General features: G+C 59.1%; 2 protein-coding genes across 16 annotated transcripts in view; one reads left to right on the top strand and one right to left on the bottom strand.

The window, feature by feature from the left end:
* LOC118151243 (putative GTP-binding protein 6) overlaps positions 1-8,199 on the top strand; it is a 14,564-nt gene extending 6,365 nt beyond the window's left edge. Inside the window, exons 4-10 of one of the 2 annotated variants that reach the window (XM_078362869.1) lie at positions 1-94; positions 1,075-1,145; positions 2,121-2,279; positions 3,439-3,647; positions 4,361-4,509; positions 4,750-4,902; positions 8,057-8,199. The exon at positions 1-94 is cut by the window's left edge and continues 37 nt beyond it. In XM_078362869.1, coding sequence (XP_078218995.1) covers positions 1-94; positions 1,075-1,145; positions 2,121-2,279; positions 3,439-3,647; positions 4,361-4,509; positions 4,750-4,902; positions 8,057-8,114 — 893 coding nt within the window. In that variant the 3' untranslated portion in view covers positions 8,115-8,199. Of the gene's footprint in view, positions 95-1,074; positions 1,146-2,120; positions 2,280-3,438; positions 3,648-4,360; positions 4,510-4,749; positions 4,903-6,196; positions 6,707-8,056 lie in introns of those variants that run through there. The other variant, XM_078362868.1, reaches the window with a different exon arrangement.
* LOC100403068 (PI-PLC X domain-containing protein 1) overlaps positions 7,380-15,295 on the bottom strand; it is a 26,455-nt gene continuing 18,539 nt past the window's right edge. For 7 of the 14 annotated variants that reach the window (XM_078362873.1, XM_078362874.1, XM_078362872.1 and 4 more), the window contains 2 exons: positions 12,766-12,949; positions 7,380-9,542 (listed from right to left, as the gene is read on the bottom strand). In XM_078362873.1, the coding sequence (XP_078218999.1) occupies positions 9,304-9,542; positions 12,766-12,949 (423 nt within the window). In that variant the 3' untranslated portion in view covers positions 7,380-9,303. Of the gene's footprint in view, positions 11,682-12,765; positions 12,950-15,295 lie in introns of all 14 variants that reach the window. The other 7 variants (XM_078362877.1, XM_078362875.1, XM_078362871.1 and 4 more) reach the window with 2 other exon arrangements.

Genomic DNA, 15,295 nt, shown 5'->3' with positions numbered 1-15,295 from the left:
ACCGCTTCACGGTCGTCCTGCACATTTTCCGCTGTAACGCGCGCACGGAGGAGGCCCGGCTGCAGGTGGCCCTGGCAGAGATCCCGCTCCTCAGGTACCGCGGGACGCCCAGGCCAACCGTCACGCCCACCCTGCAGCCCCTCCGTTCTGTACTCACATGTGTGCTGGTTTTGGGGGGTATATGACAGTCAGAACAGCACCGTGGGGGCTCTGTCTCCCCACCCCACCCCACCCCGCTCCCCGCTAGGTAGGTCCCCTCAGCCTGGGATACATCTCACTCACAGCGTGTGAGGTACACGCCCAGTGGAGCCCCAACAACAGCAGCTCCTCATTTCCACTCGGAGGCCCCCCGTAATTCACAGGTCCTGGGCTTTAGGATGTGGACTGATCTTTCCGGGGTCTGCTGTTCAATCCAATACGGTTGTGTCCACTTCCCTCTGGAGGCTCCTTCCTGCCTCTCCCAGCTCCCGGGGGCGCCGGGTGTCCCTGGCTCGCGGCCTCATCCCTGCAGTGTCCGCCTCCATCTCCACGTACGTTCCTCCTCTGTGTCTGAGTGTCCTCTTGTCTCTCAGAAGGACACTTGTCATCCGATTTCAGGCTTTCCCTGATCCACGGTGACGTCATCTCAAGATCCTTAAGTAATTGCATTTGCAGAGAACTTATTTCTAAATAACGTCCCGTTGACAGGGCCTGGGAAACGAGACATAAACATCTATCTGGGGCATCGCTATTTAAGCCATTAAAACGGAATCATCCAGTTCCCTCCGGAAGCTCTGGGGGGAGGACCCTTCCTGCCTCTCCCAGCTCCTGTGGGCGCCAGGATGCAAAGATCCATCCACCGAGACAGGGGCCAGGGTCTCGGACGCCCACTCGGACCAGGGGCCAGGCTCTGGGACACCCACTCAGACCAGGGGCCAGGCTCTGGGACACCCACTCAGACCAGGGGCCAGGCTCTAGGATGCCTGCACCACCTGTGGGTGTCCCGGGCTCACGGCCTCCTTCACCTTCACCTCGACTTCTCCTGGGAGGGAGAGAGCTTCCCTGGAGAGTGAACCCCTCCTGTTCCCACGCCAGGTCGAACCTGCAAAGGGACGTCGCCCACCTTCACCGAGGAGGATCCGGCTCCCGCTACATCATGGGGTCAGGTAACTCTGGCCGGGTGCGGAGCCCCGGGGCGTCCTGAGGACGCGGGTTGTCGGCAGCGGCCCTGAAGGATTCCGACCGGCCACGGGCCGGCTGGGGGCTCCGTGTCCTGGTCACGGCTGAGGACACGGGAGATGGTGGTGGTTCTGTGAGGTTTTGCCGACACACGTAGCCACAAAGTGGGTATTAAAACAGCAGAAATCTGTGCCAGCCCATCCTGGACACCAAAAGCCTCCAGAGGCTCCTTCTGCCTCTCCCAGCTCCCGGGGGCGCCAGGTGTCCCTGGCTTGTGGCCACATCACTCCAGGCTCCGCCTTTTAAGAAGGACATGGATCTTTGCATCCAGACACAACCCCAACCTAGGACGATACCTTGAGTTCCTCCAAAGATGATATTTCCAAATCGGGTCCCACTCCCAGGTTCTGGGACTTAGGATGCCACAGGGGCCCCATTGAGCCCCTGACAATGACGTCCCGGCCGTGCCCTGCTTAGAAGCCCCCGTAGTGCTCAAGCCTTTTTCTTTTTGAGATGGAGTCTTGCTCTGTTGCCCAGGCTGGAGTGCAGTGGCGTGATCTCGGCTCACCGCAACCTCCGCCTCTCGGGTTCAAGCGATTCTCCGGCCTCAGCCTCCCGAGTAGCTGGGATCGCAGGCGCCCGCCACCACGCCTGGCTAATTTTTGCATTTTTAGTAGAGACGGGGCTTCCCCATGTTGGCCAGGATGGTCTCGATCTCTCCACCTCGTGATCCACCTGCCTCGGCCTCCCAAAGTGCCAGATGACAGGCGTGAGCCGCCGCGCCGGGCCGAGCGCAGCCCTTTCTCAGGGAAAGGGACAGTGTTGGGGCCACTGCTGGGAACGCGGCCGGGCCCCTAAACGCCGCAGCAGGAGGAGCAGCCCCCGCGGACCCTCAGTGGCACCGCCCGCTCCCGCGCCCTTCCCGGCCTGGCTCACCGCCCCGCCGTCTTGGGTGTTTTTAGGAGAATCGTTCATGCAGCTGCAGCAGCGTCTCCTGAAAGAGAAGGAGGCCAAGATCAGGAAGGCCCTGGACGGGCTTCGGAAGAAGAGGCACCTACTGCGGCGGCAGCGCACCAGGCGCGAGTTCCCTGTGGTCTCCGTGGTGGGGTACACCAACTGTGGTGAGGACATGTCCACGGGACGGGGTTCCGTGGTCTCCGTGGGGGGTACACCAACTGTGGTGAGGACGTGTCCACGGGAGGGGGTTCCGTGGTCTCCGTGGTGGGGTACACCAACTGTGGTGAGGACGTGTCCACGGGAGGGGGTTCCGTGGTCTCCGTGGGGGGTACACCAACTGTGGTGAACAGATGTCCACGGGAGGGGGTTCCATGGTTTCCGTGGGGGGTACACCAACTGTGGTAAAGACGTGTCCAGGGAAAGGGGTACCGTGGTCTCTGTGTGGGGTACACCAATTGTGGTGAGGACGTGTCCAGGCAAGGGGGTTCCGTGGTCTCCGTGACGGCTATGCCAACTGTGGTGAGGACGTGTCCATGGGAGGGGGTTCCGTGGTCTCCGTGGTGAGGTATACCAACTGTGGTGAGGACGTGTCCACGGGAGGGGGTTCCATGGTCTCCGTGGTGAGGTATACCAACTGTGGTGAAGACGTGTCCACGGGAGGGGGTTCCGTGGTCTCCGTGGTGAGGTATACCAACTGTGGTGAGGACGTGTCCAGGGGAAGGGGTTCCGTGGTCTCTGTGGGGGGTACACCAACTGTGGTGAAGACGTGTCCATGGGAGTTGGTTCCGTGGCCTCCGTGGTGGGGTACACCAGCTGAACTGACCCAGAGGTGGGGTTCCATGGTCTCTGTGCGGGGTACACCAGCTGTGGTGAGGACTTGCACAGGGAGGGGGCTCCCCGTGGTGCATACACCAGGTCTGGTGCAGATTCACCCAGGGAAAGGGGGTCCCGTGGTCCTTGTGGTGGGTGCGGCAGCCGTGGTGACAATGACATTATCCCCATCCTGCCGTCTACGTCACCACCGCCCCGTCCTCACCACCACCTCCCTCCATCTTCACCATCTTCCCATCCACACCATCTCACTCTCACCTGTCTACACCACCAGCTCCCCTGTGTCTACATGGCGGCCCTGCTTTATCCGGCCTGAGAGCAGCCACAGTGGCTTAGTCCCGCATGTCGTGTGTGGTCCCAGGGAGCTCGGGGACCTGTCACCCTGGGTGCAGCCACCCGACGGTGCTGTGGTCTCCACTCCGAGGGCCCGGGTATGGCTCCGGGGGTTGGAACCCACGGCTCCCTGCACCCCTGACCTCCACGCCCTCCCAGGGAAGACCACGCTGATCAAGGCGCTGACGGGAGACGCCGCCCTGCAGCCACGGGACCAGCTGTTTGCCACACTGGACGTCACGGCCCACGCAGGCACGCTGCCCTCACGCCTGACCGTCCTGTACGTGGACACCATCGGGTTCTTGTCCCAGCTGCCACACGGGCTCATCGAGTCCTTCTCCGCCACCCTGGAAGACGTGGCCCACTCGGTGAGTCAGGGCTGTGGGGGGCTGGGCTCTTGGACACCCACTGAGACAGGGGCCAGGGTCTCAGACACGCAATCAGACCAGGGGCCGGGGTCTCAGACACCCACTCGGACCAGGGACCGTCTGTCAGACGCCCCGTCAGCCAAGGGACCGGCTCTCGGATGCCCACTTGGGGGACCGTCTCTCAGACACCCTCTTAGTCAAGGGGCCAGGCTCTGGGATGCCCACTCGGACCAGGGGCCAGGCTCTGGGACACCTGCACCACTCGGGCCACGCAGATAACAACTGCCTTCTCGGCCTCAGACTTAGCGTCCCCCAAGCGTCCCTTTTCCCCGGGGCAGAGGCTGAGCAGTGGCCCCAGCCTCAACCACACTCAGCCACCGTGATGAGCCCGTGTACAAAGTCAGGGCCGGGAGCGGCGGCTCAGGCCTCTCCTCACGGCACTTTGGGAGGCCGAGGCGGGTGGATCATTCGACGTCAGGGGTTCAAGACCAGCACGGCCAACACAGTGAAACCGTCTCTGCTAAAAAGACAAAGATTGGCTGGGCATGGTGGGCGGGCGCCTGTAGTCCCACCTACTGGGGAGGCTGAGGCAGGAGAACCGCTGGAACCCGGGAGGCGGAGGTTGCAGTGAGCCGAGATCGCGCCATCGCACTCCAGCCGGGGCGACAGAGCTTGGTGGGTTGGGGTCCTGAGTGTACTCCCGGCCCCCGCAGGACCTGATCCTGCACGTGAGGGACGTCAGCCACCCCGAGGCGGAGCTCCAGAAAGCCAGCGTCGTGTCCACGCTGCGTGGCCTGCGGCTGCCCGCCCCGCTGCTGGACTCCATGCTGGAGGTTCACAACAAGGTGGACCTGGTGCCCGGGTAAGTCCGGCCCTGCCGCCCGCGCGCGTCACGCCTTCCCCTGCAGGCGCTGGAGACCCTGCCCTCGTGTGAACTGCTGGCCGCTGGCACGCAGGCCGAGGCCGGGAGAACCGCTTTGGCCCGGGAGGCAGACATTGCTGCCCCAGGCTGTGCCCGGCGGGCGCCTGAGTCGGGGACCTGCTTTCTGCTGGCCTGCCACCCCGAGGCTGAGCGGGCTCCGTGGCCTCCCCGCCCTCGCAGGTACCACGCCACGGAACCGAACGTCGTGCCCGTGTCTGCCCTGCTGGGGCACGGGCTCCAGGAGCTGAAGGCGGAGCTGGATGCGGCCGTGTTGAAGGCCACGGGGAGACAGGTCCTCACCCTCCGCGTCCGGCTGGCCGGGGCCCAGCTCAGGTGAGCGGTTCCCTCCCGGGGCGGTGGGGGGGTGGATGGTGTTCTGCCGGCCGGTTTCTGGCTCAGAGAGGGGCTCCCTGGGGGTGCAGAAGGAGCTGTGGGGTCCCCGGGAGCTTTAGGATGCAGAGACGAGGTGAGACTTTTCTGAATGGTTTCACAGCAAATGTGTACTGGGGAAGTCAGTGTGCATACAGCAGGCGCCTAATCTGTGCTCACCGACACCCTAAGGGTATAGGACTCCCTACCAATACCAAAGCAGGCTGCAGCCGGGCGCGGCGGCTCACACCTGTCAGCCCAAGACGTTGGGAACCCGACGTGGGCAGAAAAGCCGAGGTCGGGAGTTCGAGACCAGCCCGGGCAACACAGCGAAACCCCGTCTCTACTAAAAATACAAAAATTAGCTGGGCGTGCTGGCGGGTGCCTGTGATCCCAGCTACTCTGGAGGCTGAGGCGGGAGAATCGGCTTGAACCCGGGAGGCGGAGGCTGCAGTGAGCTGAGGTCACGCCACTGCACGCCAGCCTGGGAGACGGAGCCAGACTCTGTGCAAAAAAAAAAAAAATTAAGGGCCGGACGCGGTGGCTCAGGCCTGTAATCCCAGCACTTTGGGAGGCCGAGGCGGGTGGATCATGAGGTCAAGAGATCGAGACCATCCCGGTCAACATGGTGAAACCCCGTCTCTACTAAAAATACAAAAATTAGGTGGGCACGGTGGCGCGTGCCTGTGATCCCAGCTACTCGGGAGGCTGAGGCGGGAGAATCGCTTGAACCCGGGAGGTGGAGGCTGTGGTGAGCCGAGGTCGCGCCATTGCACTCCAGCCTGGGTGACTCCCGACCTCAGGCGATCCGCCTGCCTCAGCCTCTCAAAGTGCTGGGATTACAGGCTTGAGCCACCGCGCCCGGCCCTCTTGGTTTTTTTTTTTCGTGGGGACGGCAGAGTCTTGCTCTGTCGCCCAGTCAGGAGTTCAGTGTCAGGATCTCGGCTCACAGCAACCTCCGCCTCCCGGGTTCACGCAGTTGTCCTGCCTCAGCCTCCTGAGTAGCTGGGATTACAGGCTGCTGCCCCGTCACGCCTGGCGAATTTTTTTGTATTTTTAGTAGAGACGGGGTTTCCCCACGTTGACCAGGCTGGTCTCGAACTCCCGACCTCTTGATCCACCCTCCTCGGCCTCCCAAAGTGCTGGGATTAGAGGCGTGAGCCACCGCGCCCGGCCTGGGCTAAGCTGTGTTTAGCCTAATTTTCATGAAACTCACCGAATACTTACGGGTTCTGCTTTTCCACACGCTGCGGCTCAGCTGGCTGCATGAGGAGGCCACGGTCCAGCAGGTGGACGTGATCCCCCAGGACGGAGCAGCCGACGTCAGGGTCGTCATCAGCCACTCGGCCTACGGCAAATTCCGGAAGCTCTTTCCAGGATGAGCAGGAGCCCGAGGAGGCCTGGGGTGCGGTGGCATCGCTGTGTCACGAGTGGGGTCCCCTTTGTCAGCCTCTCTGTTCCAGGCGCTTGCTGTGATAACCACGCAGGCCGGTGGCACGCTCACGGATGCTCCGACGTGGGCCTCCCCAGAGTCCACGCCACACAATTCCACTGGGCCCTCGGAATGTTCCGACAGCAGGACACGAACCTGTGTTTCTGCCTCTGTGAGCAGCATGTCCGGCGTCTCCTGCCTCCGCTGTGACCCGTGGCCCTCGTGGGCACACGTGGCCCCTCCGCCCGGCTATCTGTGCTCACAGACTGGCCTCGTGGCCCACGGCCGTGCTGGTGAAATGACTATAAACCGGGCCTCTGTCCACATGGAAACAAACACCTCGTACGTGTTCGTTTGCTCTGAGACAGACTCTCCGTCCCCCAGGCCGGACTGCAGGGGCGGGATCTCTGCTCACGGCAACCTCCGCCTCACGCGTCCGAGCGATCCTCCTGCCTCAGCCTCCCGAGTAGCTGGGACTACAGGCGGCCTCCGCCACACCCAGCTGATTTTTGTATTTAAAGTAGAGACGGGGTTTCACCATGTTGGCCAGGCTGGCCTCGAACTCCTGACCGGATGATCCACCGGCCTCGGCCTCCCAAAGTGCTGGGATTACAAGCATGAGTCACTGCGCCTAGATTTTTTTTTTTCTTTTTTTTTTTTTTTTCGAGACAAGGTTTCGCTCTTGTCACCCAGGCCGGAGTGCAATGGCGCGACCTCGGCTCACCCAAACCTCCGCCTCCCGGGTTCAAGCTATTCTCCTGCCCCAGCCTCCCGAGTAGCTGGGACTACAGCTGCCCGCCACCTCCCAGCTCAATTTTTTTGTATTTTTCATAAAGACTGGGGTTTCCCCAGGCTGGCCAGGCTGGCCTCGAACTCCTGACCTCAGGTGATCCACCCACCTCGGCCTCCCAAAGTGCAGGGCCGACACGTGTGAGCCGCCGCGCCCGGCCCGGATGAACGTTTTGTAAAGATGCCTCCCGTGTCCTGTCCTGAAAACCAGATACACACATTTGGGTTTAATCCCGTTCATTTATTTAAATGGTCCATGAATCCCCTGGTTGTGTGGAAGAGACGCCGACAGAGACCCCAGCGTTTCAGGACGGGGATTCGGAGCCGACGGACGTCGGGGAAATCGCCTGTAACGGGGCGTAGTCGTGGGGTGACGAAGCCGTGGGTACGGCCGATGAGTGCGTCTTTGTTTGTGTGTGTTTTTTATTTTTTAAAAGGACTCTTGCTGCCCAGGCTGGAGTCCAGTGATGCGATCTCGGCTCCCTGCAGCCTCCGCCTCCCGGGTTCAAGCGATCCTCCTGCCTCAGCCTCCCGAGTAGCTGGGATTACAGGCGCCCGCACCACGCCCAGATCATTTTTTTGTATGTTTAGTAGAGACGGGAGTCGCCGGGCGCGGTGGGTCACGTCTGTCATCCCAGCACTTTGGGAGGCCCAGGCGGGTGGATCACCTGAGGTCAGGAGTTCGAGACCAGCCGGGGTAGCACGGTGAAAACCCGTCTCATCGGGCGCGGTGGCTCACACCTGTAATCCCAGCAGGAGGGTGAGCCACGTGGATCACCTGAGGTCAGGAGTTCGAGACCGCCCTGTTCAATATCGTGAAATCTCGTCTCTACTAAAAAAAAAAAAAAAAAAAAAAAAAAATTAGCTGGGCGTGGTGGCACGTGTCTGTCATTACAGCTACTCTGGAGTAGCTGAGGCAGGAGAATGGCTTGAACCCGGAAGGCGCAGCTTGTGAGCGGAGATCACCGCATTGCACTCCAGCCTGGGCGACAGAGCAAGGCTCCATCTCAAAAAATAAATAAATAAATTTTAAAAAGAAACGCCGCGTCTACCAAAAAAACACAAAAAGTACTCCGGGCGTGCTGGCGGGCACCTGTAATCCCGGCTGCTCGGGAGGTCGACGCGCCAGAATCTCTTGAACCCCAGGAGGCGGGGGATGCACTGAGCCGGGATGGCACCTCCGCGCTCCAGCCTGGGCGACCGGACGAGACTCCATCTCAAAATTAATAATCATCATTACCTGGGCATCGTGGGTCACACCGACAGTCCCAGGTACTTGGGAAGCTGAGGAAGGGGGACGGCTCGAGCTCAGGGGTTGAAGGTTACACGGAGCTGTGACTGTGTCAGTGAACAACCTGAGCAACAGAGCCAGCCCCCGTCTCTACAAGAAAAAAAATAATTAGCTGGGCCTGGTGGCCGACACCTGAGGTCCGACCGTACGTGGGAGGTTGAGGTGGGAGGATCACCTGAGCCCAGGAGTTTGAAACCAGACCCTGCAACATGGTGAAACCCCGTCTCCACCAAAACTACGGAAATCTGCTGGGTGTGGGGGGTGTGCACCTGTCGTCCCAGCTACTCAGGAGGCTGAGGGAGGAGAATCGCTTGAACCCGGGCGGCGGAGGTGGCGGTGGGTGGAGATCGCGCCACCGCACTCCAGCCTGGGCGACACAGTGAGACTCTGTGTCGAGAAAGGAAACCCTGGCTTGGTGTGTGTGGGGGCGACCCAAGGGGGTTGCTGGCTTGCACTGGGGAGGCCGGCTCCCAGGGGCGTTGTTACTGTGTTTATCAATCACTGATTTGTGGGACGACCGTCTTTCCCGGGGTCTGTGTGGGCTGCAGACACCACAGCAGGAAGGACATAGAAATAAGTCATCCCATCACTTTGGGAGGCTGAGCTGGGAGGATTACTTGAGGCTACGAGGTCAAGACCCCATCGAGACCAGCCTGGCCAGCACGGCAAGACCCCATCGAGACCAGCCTGGCCAGCACGGCAAGATCCCATCTCTATTTCTTAACAAAAAGAAAAGGAAGGCATACGACCGGTCCCCTGATCACCAACATCTAACCCACGCATAAGGCACAATACTTGGGACGTCAGGGGTGAACCTGCAGCCGCCGCGTCCCGGACTTCGGAAGGGTCCCCGTCAGCACCACAGAAGCTTCCGGTTCAGTGCCACGACGTCGCTGACGAAGCCGTCTTTGCCCACGAAGTCTCCCGCGATGACGTTGGTGCAGCGGGACCCCGGCCCCGGGCACTGCTCCCGGACCCAGGCGCACAGGCGCGGCAGGTTGGGTGTCGTCAGCTTCTGCAGGGACTCCGACGGGTGCGCCAGGATGTACGGCAGGTTCTCAGTCAGGTTGATGCCGGCCACAAACAGCCCTCCTAGCACAGTGGGGTGAGGGAGACGTCACACGGCCACCTGCCTCCACCCGCCCGTTTGCCCCTCTTACTCACATGGTTAGAGGTTCAATTCTCAGGAATTATGGCCACAAAGATGCCCACGTCCTGATCCCCATGTGGGAGACAGAATAATGACCCCAAAGATGCCCACGTCGTGATCCCCATGTCGGAGACACAATAATGGCCCCAAAGATGCCCACATCCTGATCCCCATGTGGGAGACAGAATAATGGCCCCAAAGATGCCCACGTCCTGATCCCCATGTGGGAGACAGAATAATGGCCCCAAAGATGCCCACGTCCTGATCCCCATGTGGGAGACAGAATAATGGCCCCAAAGATGCCCATGTCCTGATTCCCATGTGGGAGACAGAATAATGACCCCAAAGACGCCCACGTCCTGATTCCCATGTGGGAGACAGAATAATGGCCCCAAAGATGCCCACGTCCTGATCCCCATGTGGGAGACACAATAATGACCCCAAAGATGCCCACATCCTAATCCCCATGTGGGAGACACAATAATGGCCCCAAAGATGCCCACGTCCTAATCCACATGTGGGAGACAGAATAATGGCCCCAAAGATGCCCACGTCCTAATCCACATGTGGGAGACAGAATAATGGCCCCAAAGATGCCCACGTCCTGATTCCCATGTGGGAGACAGAATAATGGCCCCAAAGACGTCCACGTCCTAATCCCCGTGTGGGAGACAGAATAATGGCCCCAAAGATGCCCACGTCCTAATCCACATGTGGGAGACAGAATAATGGCCCCAAAGACGTCCACATTCTAATCCCCGTGTGGGAGACAGAATAATGCCCCAAAGACGTCCACGTCCTAATCCACATGTGGGAGACATAGTAATGGCCCCAAAGACGTCCACATCCTAATCCCCATGTGGGAGACAGAATAATGGCCCCAGACGTCCACGTCCTAATCCCCATGTGGGAGACACAATAATGACCCCAAAGATGCCCACATCCTGATCCCCGTGTGGGAGACACAATAATGGCCCCAAAGATGCCCACATCCTGATCCCCATGTGGGAGACAGAATAATGGCCCCAAAGACGTCCACGTCCTAATCCCCGTGTGGGAGACAGAATAATGGCCCCAAAGATGCCCACATCCTGATCCCCATGTGGGAGACACAATAATGGCCCCTAAGACATCCACGTCCTAATCCCCATGTGGGAGACACAATAATGGCCCCAAAGATGCCCACGTTGTGATCCCATGTGGGAGACAGAATAATGGCCCCAAAGATGCCCACATCCTGATCCCCATGTGGGAGACAGAAGAATGGCCCCTAAGACATCCACGTCCTGATCCCCGTGTGGGAGACAGAATAATGGCCCCAAAGATGCCCACGTCCTAATCCACATGTGGGAGACAGAATAATGGCCCCAAAGACGTCCACATTCTAATCCCCGTGTGGGAGACAGAATAATGGCCCCAAAGACGTCCAAATCCTAATCCACATGTGGGAGACACAGTAATGGCCCCAAAGACGTCCACGTCCTAATCCACATGTGGGAGACACAGTAATGGCCACAAAGACGTCCACGTCGTGATCCCCATGTGGGAGACACAATAATGGCCCCAAAGACGTGCCCATCCTAATCCCCATATGGGAGACAGAATAATGGCCCCAAAGACGTCCACGTCCTAATCCCCGTGTGGGAGACAGAGAAGAACGCTGTTGCCTTCGGCACAGTCTGTGCCATTTGTCATGAGGCTTATAGTGTTGACACCGACCAGTGATTGTGGAAATGGGGTCCCTGCATAATGAGAAATGCACATTTTTGAGGGTCCACTTAGATCTGCTGAGGCAGAATCTCTGCAGGGCAGGGCGAGGGGGGCTGTAGGCTGTCCTGGAAGGAGCCCCCCCAGGGGTAGGCAGGTTCCCGTGCCCCTGTGTTGTCCAGTTGTGCTCAGTCCAAGCCCAGAAGACAGCAGAAGGTTAAGGCCACGTTCTCTCAGTGGCTTTTAAGACTTTTTTCTAGGCCGGGCGTCGTGGCTCACGCTTGTAATCCCAGCACCTTGGGAGGCTGAGGCGGGCAGACCATCTGAGGTCAGGAGTTCAAGACCAGCCTGGCCAACATGGTGAAACCCCGTCTCTGGTAAAAATACAAAACATTAGTTTGGGTGTGGTGGCGCATGGCTGTAATCCCAGCTACTCGGGAGGCCGAGGCAGGAGAACTGAATCGCTTGAAACCGAGAGGCGGAGGATGCAGTGAAATGAGATTATGGGGTTGCACTCCAGCCTGGGGGAGAGGAGTGAAACCCTGTCTCAAAAAAAAAAAGTTGTTTTTTTTTTTTTTTTTTAATTTAAAATAAAGATGGGATTTCTCCATGATGGCCAGGCTGGTCTCGAACTCCTGACCTTAGGTGATCCAGCAACCTCGGCCTCCCAAAGTGCTGGGATGACAGGCGTGACCCACCACGCCCCGGCCTCGGTTTACTTTTAAACTGTTTTCACGTAGAGGTGAAGGCGAGTCCGTGCACCCGGCCTGATGCAGGGAGTCTCGGGGAGCTGCGTGGACCCCGCCCCCACGGGACGCTACGGCGTACGGAGACCCCGCCCCCATGGGACGTGACGTCCTACGTCGGCCCCGCCCCCACAAGACACGTCTTCATACGTGGACCCCGCCCCCACAAGACACGTCTTCATACGTGACCCCGCCCCCACAAGACACGTCTTCATACGTGGACCCCGCCCCCACGGGACATGTCCTCATACGTGGACCCCGCCCCCATGGGACGTGACGTCGTATGTGGACCCACCCCCCCCACCCCCACAGGACGTGACGTCGTACGTGGACCCCACCCCCACGGGACGGGACCTCCTACGTGCACCCCGCCCCCAAGGGACGTGACCTCAATAGTGGACCCCGCCCCCCACGGGAGATGATGTTGTAGTAGACCCCACCCCCAGGGGAACGTGACGTAGTAGTACGTAGGTCCTCACCCCCGCCCCCACAAGACACCTCCTCCTACGTGGACCCCGCCCCCATGGGACACCTCCTCGTACATGAACCCCGCCCCCAGGGGAAGTGACGTCGTACGTGGGCCCCGCCTCCACTGGAAGTGACGTCGTACGTGGGCCCCGCCCCCACTGGACGTGACGTCGTAAGTGGGCCCCGCCCCCACAAGATGTGTCCTCGTACGTGGACCCCGCCCCCACGGGGCGTGGCCTCGCACCTGGACGGCCACAGCTCTTCATGGTCTCCAGGTATCGGATGAGGGCGTCGGGCTTCACCTGGTCCCCCCACCAGTAGGGGATTCCCGGCCATAGCTCCCGGTGCCGGCCCAGGGCGCTCTCGTCCTCATAGGACACGATGACCTGCTGGCCGCGCGCCCACAGCTGCCTCAGGGTCGGCACCTCCTGCAAAGAACCCGGGTTCAGAGGTGCACGGGAGAGAGGAGAGCCGGGGACGTGGGGGGCACCCAGGAGGTCGGGGCCCCGCGGAGCGGGGAGGGAAACACGTGTGCGTAGAAACCACACGTGACATTCTGGCCTGTCATCCAGCACTTTGGGAGGCCGAGGTGCGCGGATCACCACAGGTCACGGGTTCGAGACCAGCCTGGCCAATATGGTGAAACCCCATCTTTAAAAAACAAAAAAATTTACCCGGCACGGTGGGTCACACCCGTAATTCCAGCACTGTGGGAGGCCGAGGTGGGCGGATCACCAGAGGTCATGAGTTCGAGACCACCCTGGCCAATATGGTGAAACCCCATCTTTAAAAAAAAAAAATATTTACCCTGCACGGTGGCTCACACCCGTAATCCCAGCACTTTAGGAGGCCGAGGTGGGCGGATCGCCACAGGTCACGGGCTCGAGACCAGCCTGGCCAACTTGCTGAAACCCCGTCTCTACTAAAAGATATAAAATTAGGTCGGGCACGGTGGCTCTCGCCTGTAATGCCAGCACTTTGGGAGGCTGAAGCGGGCAGATCACCTGATCTGTAATCCCAGCAATTTTGGAGGCCGAGGTGGGCGGATCGCCACAGGTCGGGGGTTCGAGACCAGCCTGGCCAATATGGTGAAACCCCATCTTTAAAAAAAAAAAAAAATTTACCCGGCATGGTGACTCACACCCGTAATCCCAGCACTTTGGGAGGCCGAGGTGCGCGGATCATCACAGGTCAGGGGTTGGAGACCAGCCTGGCCAATATGGTGAAACCCCATCTTTAAAAAAAAAAAAATTTACCCGGTATGGTGGGTCACACCCGTAATCCCGGCACTTTGGGAGGCCGAAGTGGGCGGATCACAAGGCACAATCTCGGCTCACGGCAACCTCCACCTCCCGGGTTCAAGCCATTCTCCTGCCTCAGCATCCAGAGTAGCTGGGATTACAGGCATGCGCCACCATGCCCAGCTAATTTATTTTATTTTTAGTAGAGACGGGGTTTCACCGTGTTGACCGGGATGGTCTCGATCTCTTGCCCTCGTGATCCAGCCGCCTCGCCCTCCCAAGGTGCTGGGATGACAGGCGTGAGCCACTGCGCCTAATTTTTTTTTTTTTTACATGTGTGAGCCACGATGCCCAGCAGAGTCCGGCTTTTTCATCAACATGGAGGGTTTCTGGCTCAGAGGAGGGTCCAGGAAGCTGGGGAGTGTGGTCAAAACTGGAGCCTCCCCCTGCCCCCACCACGGCTTTGAGACCCTCACCCGGCCAGGGCACGAGTTTTCCTCAAAAGCTGCCCCTGGCACAAAAGGGGACCCACTCAGAAAACACCCCTCGGCCTGGCGAGGTGGGTTACCATCTGCCATCCCAACACTTACTGGGGCCCATGTGGGCAGATCACGCGGTCAGGGGTTCGAGACCAGCCTGGCCGACATGGTGAAACTCCATCTCTACTAAATATACAAAAATTACCGGGGCGTGGTGGGGGACACCTGTAATCCCAGCTACTCAGGAGGCTGAGGCAGGAGAATGGCTTGAACCCAGGAAGTGGAGATTGCAGTGAGCCCAGATTAAATAAATAAACGGTTATAATAATAACTTATTATACAAATTATCTTTAAATTATTTATATTATGTTTATAATAGTAAATTTTATAATAAATAAGTTATTATTTATAATAATAAAAAATAAGGCCGGGCGCGGCGGCTCACGCCTGTCGTCCCAGCACTTTGGGAGGCCGAGGCGGGTGGATCACGAGGTCGAGAGATCGAGACCATCCCGGTCAACATGGTGAAACCCCCGTTTCTACTAAAAATACAAAAAATGAGCTGAGCACGGTGGTGCGTGCCTATAATCCCGGCTACTCCGGAGGCTGAGGCAGGAGGATCGCTTGAACCCGGGAGGTGGAGGCTGCAGGGAGCCGAGGTCGCGCCATTGCACTCCAGCCTGGGCGACGGACGGAAACGCTGTCTCAGGAAATACATATACAATTAAATAAACAAATGAAGATTTTTAAAAAATTAAAAACTTTTTACAAGGAGCTGGGATGACAGGCGCCCGCCACCACGCCAGACTAATTGTTGTATTTTTAGTAGGGATACCAACCTCGGGGCGCCCGACCTAATTTTTCCTTTATTTTTATTTTTTTGGAGTCTCACTCCGTCGCCCGGGCTGGGGTGCGATGGCACAAATCTCAGGTCACCGCAACCTCCGCCTCCCGTGTTCAAGCGATTCCCCTGCCTCAGCCTCCCCAGTAGCTGGGATTACAGGCGCGCACCACCACGCCCGGCTAGTTTTTTTGTATTTTTAGTACAGACGGG

This window comes from Callithrix jacchus, chromosome X, assembly GCF_049354715.1.
Source record: "Callithrix jacchus isolate 240 chromosome X, calJac240_pri, whole genome shotgun sequence".
Classification (NCBI taxonomy): domain Eukaryota; kingdom Metazoa; phylum Chordata; class Mammalia; order Primates; family Cebidae; genus Callithrix; species Callithrix jacchus.
Note: the sequence above shows the minus strand (reverse complement) of the source record. Positions and strands in the feature narration are given on the sequence as shown.